This window comes from Oryzias latipes, chromosome 21 (assembly GCF_053564925.1).
Source record: "Oryzias latipes strain Hd-rR chromosome 21, Olatipes_Hd-rR_3.1".
In the NCBI taxonomy this organism is placed as follows: domain Eukaryota; kingdom Metazoa; phylum Chordata; class Actinopteri; order Beloniformes; family Adrianichthyidae; genus Oryzias; species Oryzias latipes.
Genome location: NC_136257.1, coordinates 2,868,382 through 2,879,878, shown reverse-complemented (window position 1 = coordinate 2,879,878; position 11,497 = coordinate 2,868,382). Strand labels below are relative to the sequence as shown.

The following is an 11,497-nucleotide window of genomic DNA, read 5'->3' as shown; positions in this document are numbered from 1 at the left end:
ACCGTCAAATGAAAAAGGCAATATCAGACTAGTTCTCGCAATTAATAAATGCTAATAGAAATAATCCCAGGGTACTTTTTAAGGTCATAAATCAGCTAAGTGAAGCTTCACATACAAGCAATTTACCGACTTCCCCAGTAATCTGTGAGCAATTTGCAAATCCTTTTATCAACAAGATTACTAACATTAGGTCCTAGATATTCATTACCAGATCTTGGTCACCTCCAATTCTGCAAACTCCACCTGCGAGGCCCACAGTGGTCTTTGAAGCTTTCAGTCAAGCTCTCTCAACATGCTTTCTGAGACTGTAAAATCAAACCAACCTATTGCTCTCTGGACTGTTTACCAGTTAGATTTTTTTTTTTAAATGTATGGATCCATTAACTCCCATATACTGTTCCTGATGAATACATCTCTTTCAACTGGCACAGTCCCAAATGATTTAAAGGCTGCTATGATTCAGCCACTATTGAAAAAACCCTCTCTGGACCCAACTTGCTTGGAGCATTACAGACCTATTTCAACTTTGCCTTTTTTGGCTAAGTTCCTGGAAAAGCTAGTGCCTGAGCAGGTAATTTCCTTTTTAAATAAAAATAAATTATTTGAGACCATTCAGGCGCAACCAACTCCCTGTCCCAGGAAAGGATTCGACCGCGGTTAAGTCATTTAGTTTTCAATAGCCCCTCTCTTGGCCACAACGTGTTCACACGTTCCCCTTGGTGTTTGATTGCTGTACCAATGGATCAATCACATGTCTTCCACTGTTGTCATCTTACAAGCTGGACTGCAGTTTTGAAGTTTCATAGACTTTCTGGGTTGGATGATAAAACTACAGACACTATCTTCAAGCATTACATATTGCCCCAGGACACCCTAACCAGAAGGGGGATCATTGAGTGTTCAGTTCTTTTATCATATTTCGGTTGTTTTTCTTAAATACCTAGTTAAAGACAGGTAGGTGTGCAGTTTTGGCACCAAACAGAGGAGTTACAAGTTGTATAAATTACAAGTATGTTGGGTTCATCTTAACAAGTGATGGGCAAATGGTGTGTGAGACGTAAAGACTGATGACTTCACTGTCTGCAGTAAATCTGTCATAGAATTGGTTTGTTGTGGTAAAGTAGGAGATGAAAGATCTGGCTTAAGCTCTCAATTTACTGGTTATCTACTTTTGTACTGTGACCTTTGTTCATAAGCGTTGAGGCATGACTGAAAGGACAAGTTCCAGCTTGCAACAGTTGCTAAACAAAAAATAAAGCCATGTGTCCACATAAGAAACCAGACATGTAACCTATTCCTTGGATGAAATTCTTTTCATGGAAACACTTAGTTACTGAGTTAATGAGACCCTTGGAGGGTAAGAGAGGCGTCTTCATAAACAGTTTAAGAGGCGACATAGGCGACACTTGAAGCTTATTTTCTCACGTTTGTCCATTTGATAACCAGTCTGATAGTTATTGCTAATTCCCTTTTTGATCATCATTTTGAGCACTGATATGAATGTGACATACATAACTCTTAATGGTTTTGTGGAGATAGAAAAGTACAGGTATTTTTATTTCTTTATGATGTTACCTGTCTATATTTTCATTGTCTGCAGCAATTGTACAATAATTTCTCTGATTGTGATTCACAAGAACCTTCATGAGCCTATGTACCTTTTCATTGCAGGACTATTGATCAACTCTGTTCTTTTCAGCACAAACATCTACCCCAAACTCCTAACGGACCTGTTAGCCACAAAACAGGTCATCTCTTATCAAGCCTGTCTTTTTCAGGTTTTTGTCTTTTACTCATTCAGTTGTTCAGAATTCTTACTGCTGGCAGCCATGTCTTATGACAGATATGTGTCCATATGTAAACCTCTGCAATATACGATCATTATGAGAAGAACAATTGTTTTTGTTTTACTGGGATTGGCCTGGATTGTACCTTTTTGTCACCTTTGTGTTCTTGTTGGTGGAAATGTAAAGTCAGAGCTTTGCAGCTCTACATTGAACGGTATTTTTTGCAACAATTCTTTAAATTTTCTTTTCTGTGCAGGTTCTAAAGCTCTGTTGACATTTGGTTTAGTTACTCTGTTTAACATTGCTATTCTTCCCATGCTGTTCGTAATTTTTACATATATAAAGATTCTCTTAGTGGTTAATAAAAGTTGTAGAGAAGTCAGAAGAAAAGCTGCTCAGACCTGTTTACCTCACCTGCTGGTTTTAATCAACTATTCTTGTTTGATGATTTATGACATAATTATAATTAGGCTGGAGTCAGATTTTTCAAAGACTGCTCGCTTTATAATGACACTGCAGATGATCATGTACAATCCTCTTTGCAATCCATTCATCTATGGACTAAAAATGACAGAAATCTATAAACACTTGAAGAAGTTGTTCTGCTTTTCCAGATATTACTCGTCTTCGTGATAGTTCCTGGGTTCTAACTGATAGATATAAAGTAACCATCATTGAAGTCCCTTTCTAACCTATGACCATGTTTCTTTACTCTACACATTGACATGCACTATAATGTCAGTTGATTAAATGTATCATTTGATTTTAATTTCAATTGTCTTAAAGCTACAATAAATTGTCCTGGCAGCAAATGGCCTGGTAAGAAATGTACAACAGTCTGGGTGTTTGTTGTGGTAAAAGCATAAAAAAGTTTAAACAATGGTCTGCTCTGGTATTTTTGATCTTTAAATGCATTACATTGCTCCTGCTGATTTGCACCTAGCATGGCTTCTACAGTGTGTGTGTGTGTGTGTGTGTGTGTGTGTGTGTGTGTGTGTGTGTGTGTGTGCGTGTGTGTGTGTGTAAGTAAACTTGTTATTGGGGCATGTTACTGTACAGCACTGAGGGCCTTAATGGAGGTAAAGGTGTTATTAGTATACGCTCTTAAACAGTGCTCAGATATTTTTTCTGACCTGATGTCAAATGACAATAGTCATTTATGTTATTAAATTGGAACTGAAAACATTGGTCTCACAAACCTCTAACCCAGGAAATGTTTCATCTGTTACAGATGTCACTCTGTTTTTTCCAATCTCACTAAATGTAATTTCTCTTATAATGCCGTGAGGCGGATTGAATTATATATCCATGACTGAACACAATCTGCATCAATTAACACCTTCAGATCAGGCTCTCTAGGCTAACCTCCTAAGTCAATATTAGGACCCCTTTTATTTCTTCATTTTATTAAGTCTTTATATTTAAGTTTTGTCCACCGGTTGTCCTAAAACGGAATGCTGGATTTCTCCACAGAGGCAGAACACCAACGTATTTAGTGCGTGGTTAATGCACAAGAGCTGTGCTACAAAATAACGAGGATGTTGAGTTATATAAATCTTGGGTTGTTTTTTCTGGCACAATTCTTAGCTGGTTTTATTCTTATTTATCGAACAGGTTTTTTAATGTTTTCATCGGCAATTCTTGCTCATCTAAGGTGAAAATGACGTGTGCTGTTCCCCAGGATTCGGTACAGGGACCTCTGTTATTTTCAATTTACATGTTACCACTGGGGGAGATAATACGGCGACATGAACTTAATTTTAATTTTTATGCCGATGATACTCAACTTTACTTATCCTTTAAACCTGGTGACCATGGTCTTTTAAAGAATCTTAATAGCTGCATTGCTGATATGAAAACCTGGATGGCCCAAAATTTTCTGCAGTTGATTATAGACGTTACTGATGTAATAATTTTTGGTTCAGTTGAGGCCCAAAATGGTGTGGCTCAGAAATTGGAGTTTCTGTCTAACAATGTTTCTTCAAGCTGCAGAAATCTGGGGATGATATTTGACCACCGATTTGAATTTGGAGACACATGTTAAATCGGTGGTCAAATCTTGTTTCTGGCAAATACATGTGTTATACAGGATTATATTATATTATATTAGATTTGCTTTATTGTCATTGTGCATAGTACAATGAGATTTAAGCATCGCCATCAGTGCAAGTACAGCAAAGAAGGGAAAGAAAAATAGTAAAAAACATTGTAATACAATATAATCAACCAACAAACAAACAGTATATACAAGTGTGCAAATATAAACTGTAAACTGAAATGAAGAGTGCCGAGATAATTGTGCAAAATTGCGTATGAAACTGTGTGCAAACATGTCAAAAGTGCAAGAGGTGGTAATGAGGTAGAGTTGACACTCTGGACAGAGAAGTAAATAGGGATATGGATTTCATCCATATTTTGGAATTGAGGATGGTTATTGCTTTTGGAAAGAAGCTGTTTTTGAGTCTGTTCGTTTTGCTTCGGAAGCCTCTGTAGCGCCTCCCAGAGGGCATCAGGTTGAACAGGTCTGAGCCGGGGTGTGAACTGTCCTTGATAATGTTCTAAGCCCTAGTGAGACAGCGCGCAGAGTAGATGTCCGTCAGGGCGGGGAGTGGGCACCCAATGATTTTCTGAGCCGTCTCTACGACTCTCTGCAGTCTCTTTTTATCCGTGGCCGTGCAGCTGCCGAACCAAACAGTTATACAGTATGTAAGCAGGCTCTGGATGGATGACTGGTAGAAGGTCAGCAGCAGGTTGGTATTAATTTTGTTCTTCCTGAGGACCTGAGGACCCCGGGTGGATTGGTGGTGTTGGGTGGTTTCATGGCGAGAAAAGAAGCAGTTAAGCTCCTCTGCCCGTGTAGCATCTGGAGCTGCTGAGGACACATCACAGCCCCTGAAGTTGATGATGTCTTGGATGCCTCGCCAAACTTCTCGCGGGTTATTGCTGGATATGTGGGCCTCCATGCGCATCCTGTGGTCTGCCTTGGCTGCTTTTACTCCTTTTTTCAAGTCAGCTCGGGCAGCACTGTATAGTGCTCCGTCCCCTGACCTGAAGGCAGCGTCTCGAGCTCTGAGGAGGGAGCGGCCTTGGCTGGTCATCCAGGGTTTCTGGTTTGGAAAAACCCTGATGGCTTTGTCCACAGTCACATTTCCAATGCAGAACTGTATGTAGTCCAACACTGTTCCTGTGAGTGTCTCCAGCTGGTGGTGGTGGAATAAGTCCCAGTTTGTCTGCTGGAAGCAGTCCTGCAGCATGGGAAGGGCATCCTTAGGCCTGGTTGTGATGGTCTTTGTGGTGGGCCCTGGATCGGCGTATGAGGGGGGTGTAGGCTGGGAAAAGCAGGAGGGAAAGGTGGTCTGACTGCCCGAGGTGGGGGAGGGGGGTGGCTCTGTATGTATGCTTGATCCAGAGTGTTTTCCCCCCTTGTAGAACACTTTACATGCTGATAGAACTTCGGAAGAACAGTCTTTAAGTTGGCCTTATTAAAGTCTCCTGCTACAATGTGAACGCCGTCGGGGTGAGCCCGCTGCTGTTTGTTTATGGCGTTCAGCAGGAGAGAGAGCGCTGTGTTTACGTTGGCGTCCGGCGGGATGTACACAGCCGTGATGATAACAACAGTTAACCTCTCTCGACATCTAACAGACATGAGCTCCACGTCGGGGGAGCAGTGCTGATCGATGATCGTTCCGTTGTTGCACCAGTTTTCGTGCACGTAAACACAGAGTCCCCCCCCCCCCCCCCTGCTCTTACCGGAGTCTTTTGTTCTGTCCCCGCGCAGCAGAGTGCGGCCTTTGAGTTGCACGCTAGCGTCGGGTATGTCCGGGTGAAGCCAAGTTTCTGTGATAACCCCTCTCCTATCAAAAAATTGTCTTCATATGGTGATTCACGCTTTTATTTTTTCCAGTTTGGGCAATGGTAACACACTCTACACATGCCTTTCACAGCAGAGTGTGTATCAACTCCAGTTAGTCCAAAATGCTGCCACCAGACTCCTAACCAAAACCAGAATGAGAGACCACATCACTCCAGTTTTAGCGTCTCTGCACTGGCTCCCAGTCTGTTTTTCAGAAGAGGTTTTAAGATTTTAATGATTGCTTTTAAATCACTCTGTGGTCTGGCCCCTAAATATATAGCTGATCTCCTCATTCCTTATTTACCTGGTCGCAATCTTAGATCTTTGGCAAAAAGCCTTTTAACAATTCTACAATCTAGATTTAAGCCCAAGGTAGAAAGGGCCTTTGCGAGCCCCAACACTCTGGAACAGTCTCCCTGAAGAGATCAGGCTTGCTGAGTCTTTACCAGTAACCAGTATTCGTGAGCCATGGGTTCCCGACCCCTGGTAAAGTTTTTATTTTAACATGTTCTTGTATCATTTTTCTCTTGGATAGCTCTGAAATTGCTCGCCATTGTTTGCCCACCCCTCCCCACCAGTGGTCCGATTACCTGGCCCTGACCCTCCAACCACAATGACCAAGCCGACAGGAGACTCCTGGGTCCTCAAGGCATCTCCAATCTCACCCCGGAGCCTGAGATAAGAGAGGCCCAGTCTACAGCGCAGGCGACCCCCCCGATGGCCGATCGCAACCCTGGACTACACAAGAAAGACCGATCGCTTGCATGGACCTGACCCCCACTCTACACTCTCCACCCTCAATCCAGAGGCGCAACCAACTCCCTGTCCCAGGAAATGATTCAACCGCGGTTAAGTCATTTAGTTTTCAATAGCCCCTCTCTTGGCCACGACGTGTTCACACGTTCCCCTTGGTGTTTGATTGCTGTACCAATGGATCAATCACATGTCTTCCACTGTTGTCATCTTACAAGCTGGACTGCAGTTTTGGGGTTTCATGGACTTTCTGGGTTGGATGCTAAAACTACAGACACTATCTTCAAGCATTACATATTGCCCCAGGACACCCTAACCAGAAGGGGGATCATTGAGTGTTCAGTTCTTTTATCATATTTCGGGTGTTTTCCTTAAATACCTAGTTAAAGACAGGTAGGAGTGCAGTTTTTGCACCAAACAGAGAAGTTACAAGTTGTTTGAATTACAAGTATGTTGGGTTCATCTTAACAAGTGATGGACAAATGATGTGTGAGACGTAAAGACTGATGTCTGCAGTAAATCTGTGATAGAATTGGTTTGTTGTGGTAAAGAAGGAGATGAAAGATCTGGCTTAAGCTCTCAATTTACTGGTTATCTACTTTTGTACCGTGACCTTTGTTCATAAGCGTTGAGGCATGACTGAAAGGACAAGTTCCAGCTTGCAACAGTTGCTAAACAAAAAATAAAGCCATGTGTCCACATAAGAAACCAGACATGTAACCTATTCCTTGGATGAAATTCTTTTCATGGAAACACTTAGTTACTGAGTTAATGAGACCCTTGGAGGGTAAGAGAGGCATCTTCATAAACAGTTTAAGAGGCGACATAGGCGACACTTGAAGCTTATTTTCTCACGAATGTCCATTTGATAACCAGTCTGATAGTTATTGCCTTTTTGATCATCATTTTGAGCACTGATATGAATGTGACATACATAATAAGTCTTATTGGTTTTGTGGAGATAGAAAAGTACAGGTATTTTTATTTCTTTATGATGTTACCTGTCTATATTTTCATTGTCTGCAGCAATTGTACAATAATTTCTCTGATTGTGATTCACAAGAACCTTCATGAGCCTATGTACATTTTCATTGCAGGACTATTGATCAACTCTGTTCTTTTCAGCACAAACATCTACCCCAAACTCCTAACGGACCTGTTAGCCACAAAACAGGTCATCTCTTATCAAGCCTGTCTTTTTCAGGTTTTTGTCTTTTACTCATTCAGTTGTTCAGAATTCTTACTGCTGGCAGCCATGTCTTATGACAGATATGTGTCCATATGTAAACCTCTGCAATATGCGATCATTATGAGAAGAACAATTGTTTTTGTTTTACTGGGGCTGGCCTGGATTGTACCTTTTTGTCATATTGTCATTATTGTTGTTGGTGGAAATGCAAATTCAGAACTTTGCAGCTTTACATTGAACGGTATTTTCTGCAACAATTCTTTAAATTATCTTTTCTGTGCAGGTTCTAAAGCTCTGTTGACATTTGGTTTAGTTACTCTGTTTAACATTGCTATTCTTCCCATGCTGTTCATAATTTTTACATATATAAAGATTCTCTTAGTGGTTAATAAAGGTTGTAGAGAAGTCAGAAGAAAAGCTGCTCAGACCTGTTTACCTCACCTGCTGGTTTTAATCAACTATTCTTGTTTGATGATTTATGACATAATTATAATTAGGCTGGAGTCAAATTTTTCAAAGACTGCTCGCTTTATAATGACACTGCAGATGATCATGTACAATCCTCTTTTCAATCCATTCATCTATGGACTAAAAATGACAGAAATTTATAAACACTTGAAGAAGTTGTTCTGCTTTTCCAGATATTACTCGTCTTCGTGATAGTTCCTGGGTTCTAACTGATAGATATAAAGTAACCATCATTGAAGTCCCTTTCTAACCTATGACCATGTTTCTTTACTCTACACATTGACATGCACTATAATGTCAGTTGATTAAATGTATCATTTGATTTTAATTTCAATTGTCTTAAAGCTACAATAAATTGTCCTGGCAGCAAATGGCCTGGTAAGAAATGTACAACAGTCTGGGTGTTTGTTGTGGTAAAAGCATAAAAAAGTTTAAACAATGGTCTGCTCTGGTATTTTTGATCTTTAAATGCATTACATTGCTCCTGCTGATTTGCACCTAGCATGGCTTCTACTGTGTGTGTGTGTGTGTGTGTGTGTGTGTGTGTGTGTGTGTGTGTGTGTGTGTGTGTGTGTGTGTGTGTGTGTGTGTGTGTGTGTGTGTGTGTGTGTGTGTGTGTGTGTGTGTGTGTGTGTGTGTGTGTAAGTAAACTTGTTATTGGGGCATGTTACTGTAGAACACTGAGGGCCTTAATGGAGGTAAAGGTGTTCTAAGTATACGCTCTTAAACAGTGCTCAGACATTTTTTCTGACCTGATGTCAAATGTCAAAAGTCATTTATGTTATTAAATTGGAACTGAAAACATTAGTCTCACAAATCTCTAACTGAGGAAATGTTTCATCTGTTACAGATGTCACTCTGTTCTTTCCAATCTCACTAAATGTAATTTCTCTTATAATGCTGTGAGGCAAATTGAATTATATATGCCTGACTGAACAAAATCTGTATCAGTTAACACCTTCAGATCAGGCTAACCTCCTGAGTCAATATTAGGACCCCTTTTATTTCTTCATTTTATTAAGGGTTTATATTAAAGATTTGTCCACTGTTTGTCCTAAAACAGAATGCTGGATTTCTTGACTGTTGCTCTCTTCTTTGGCATTAGCCTGACTACAATTGCTTAATTTAAGTGTTATTTGATTTAATATTCACATTCACATCTAGAACCTTTTAGTAGCGAATACACTACTGTGTTAAACCGCTTAATGTCCACTTTATTCTCAGTTTGCCAAAGAAACGTATTCTCTCTAGATAAACACCGCTAACTTTAAGTTGGCACTTTTGTTTTAGCATGGCTACCACTTCTTCGGCCTTTCCCCTTCTCTTCTGCCCCATGTGCCATATGTTTAGTGAGGATCCTGCCTCCTTCAGTGTAGATAGTGGTAGGTGTGTAAGATGTAGTCTTGTGTTAGACTTGGAGGCCAGGCTAGAGCAGTTAGAGGCGCAGCTCCGGACAGTGGAAGCTAAGGGTTCTAGCCAGGTCGTAACTTGTCGTCCCCCCAACTCCATCTGGATAAAGCTCGTCTGTTGGACTTTAAATATGTAGTTGTAGAGTTAGATAAGTTAATTCTTCTCTATGAGTTCTGGTAAATCACCTGTCCGTCCTGGGGGAGGATCCCTCCTTCATGTGGGCACCCCTGAGGTTTCTCTGTCTTCTTGGGAATCCGTTTTTTTTTAGGAGTTTTTCCTTACCGCGAAGGGGGGGCTAAGGGCAGAGATATCCACTTTAGTTTAGTCAGTATGTTAGTTTGATTTAGTATTTTCCTATTGAATTCAATGTATTCATGATCCTTTTGATTTTGTGTTTTACTTTTTCAATTACCAATATGAAGCCCATCGAGACGACTGTTGTTGTGAATTTGGGCTTTACAAATAAAATATTGAATTGAATTAAATGGCATATATAGAAAATGTATGTTTTAATATCTTATTCTTCATTATGTTATAGCTTTATCTTTAGTGTGAAGTGAACTTATTTTGAACTATCAAGACTTATAGTCCTGTGACATTCCCTTATGCTTTATGGTTCCAGTATCCTGTGAAGAAATAGGATGTTCTTTGTGCAAAGTTAGGAGTTTTCCATAGGTGCCATAAATATGCCATGGACTACATCTCTACCATCTGGATTGAAGGTTCTTCCCCTGGGAAAGTGTGAAGATTCATGTTCTCATGTGGAGGTTGAAGCTGATCTCATCCTAAAGCCGGGAGGAGCGAACTCTGAGGCTGATACTCCAGCTATTGGCCAGTGAGAGCAGGAAGGACATCTACCGACGAATCAGAGCTACCAGGGGCGGAGGATCAGCGGCCATGATCTTTCCGGAAGGCGGAGATTCAAACACATGATAAAGACTGTTTTCAAAGTTTTCCATTGTTCTCAAAAAAATCTACGAGTAATTCGCATGTAACTTGTGCGGCGGTAGGTCTTTACTTGGGAATCCAGATATATCTGCATTCATGTTTAATCTGTGCTCTAGAACTATTGTCAGTGAAATAAACTTTGTGTATTTTTAATCCGGTTGAATCCTTGTTTGCTTTACCACTCTCGACTACTGAACACGCATGTATGGAAAGAACTGAAAAGCGAAGATTTCTTTCCTACAATTTTGGTGACCCCGACGTGATTTGAACACACAACCCTCTGATTCCTACACATATAAAAAATAAAAACATCAATGGGGGACCTTTCTGTGCGGAGTTTGCATGTTCTCCCTGTGCATGCGTGGGTTTTCTCCGGGGTTTCCAGCTTCCTCCCACCGTCCAAAAACATGCTTCATAGATTAATTGGTCAACCTACATTGTCCCTACGTGTCAGTGTGAGAGTGAATGGGTGTGTGGTTGTGGATATTCTACCCTGCGACAGACTGACGACCTTTTCCCCTGCCTTCGCCAATAAGTGGCCGGGATAGGCTCCGGCAGCCCAGTGAATGAGAAAACGAATTAGAAGATGGATGGATGGATGGATAAATGGCATATACTTAGGCAGTGCTTTCAAGGTGAAAGCCCAAAATGTTTTACAGTCCCATTTACACACATATTTACACACAGAAAAAAAAAATTTAACACCCAAGGCACTCTTTTGTCAAACACAGGCACCAACCTACATTGACCAGGAGCAACGTGTGGTTCAGTGTCTTAACCATGGACACTTTGACAGATGGGCTGTCAGGACAAGAACATAAACCTGCCATCCTTTGATCAGGGGTTGACCTCTCTACCTGTACAGCCTAGCCACCATTGAAGAGATGCATGATTACAAATGTGCAATCATGACCTGTTTCTCGCTGCTAAGCATATTAAAGGGGCCAACTGAACCTTCAGCTTCTCTAAACGTCTTTGTGTTTGTGGACATTTGATGATTGTTGCAGTGAGACTGTTGTCCTTTTTGAGTCTTCTGTGGTGGCAACTATGCCTACTGAGCTAAGTTCTAAATGTAGACACAAAGGGCCC

The 11,497-nt window shown here is 40.9% G+C and overlaps 2 protein-coding genes across 2 annotated transcripts; both read left to right on the top strand.

Moving 5' to 3' along the window:
• Positions 1 to 1,272: 1,272 nt before the first annotated feature.
• LOC101163697 (olfactory receptor 4B13-like) lies at positions 1,273 to 2,420 on the top strand. The gene has a single exon (XM_020713309.3). It carries the CDS (start codon positions 1,497 to 1,499, stop codon positions 2,418 to 2,420), a length of 924 nt encoding a protein of 307 aa, XP_020568968.3. The 5' UTR covers positions 1,273 to 1,496.
• A 4,910-nt stretch (positions 2,421 to 7,330) lies between these two features.
• Positions 7,331 to 8,242, top strand: LOC111946761 (olfactory receptor 4B13-like). Its single transcript, XM_023950920.2, has one exon. It carries the CDS (start codon positions 7,385 to 7,387, stop codon positions 8,240 to 8,242), a length of 858 nt encoding a protein of 285 aa, XP_023806688.2. The 5' UTR covers positions 7,331 to 7,384.
• Positions 8,243 to 11,497: the final 3,255 nt, after the last annotated feature.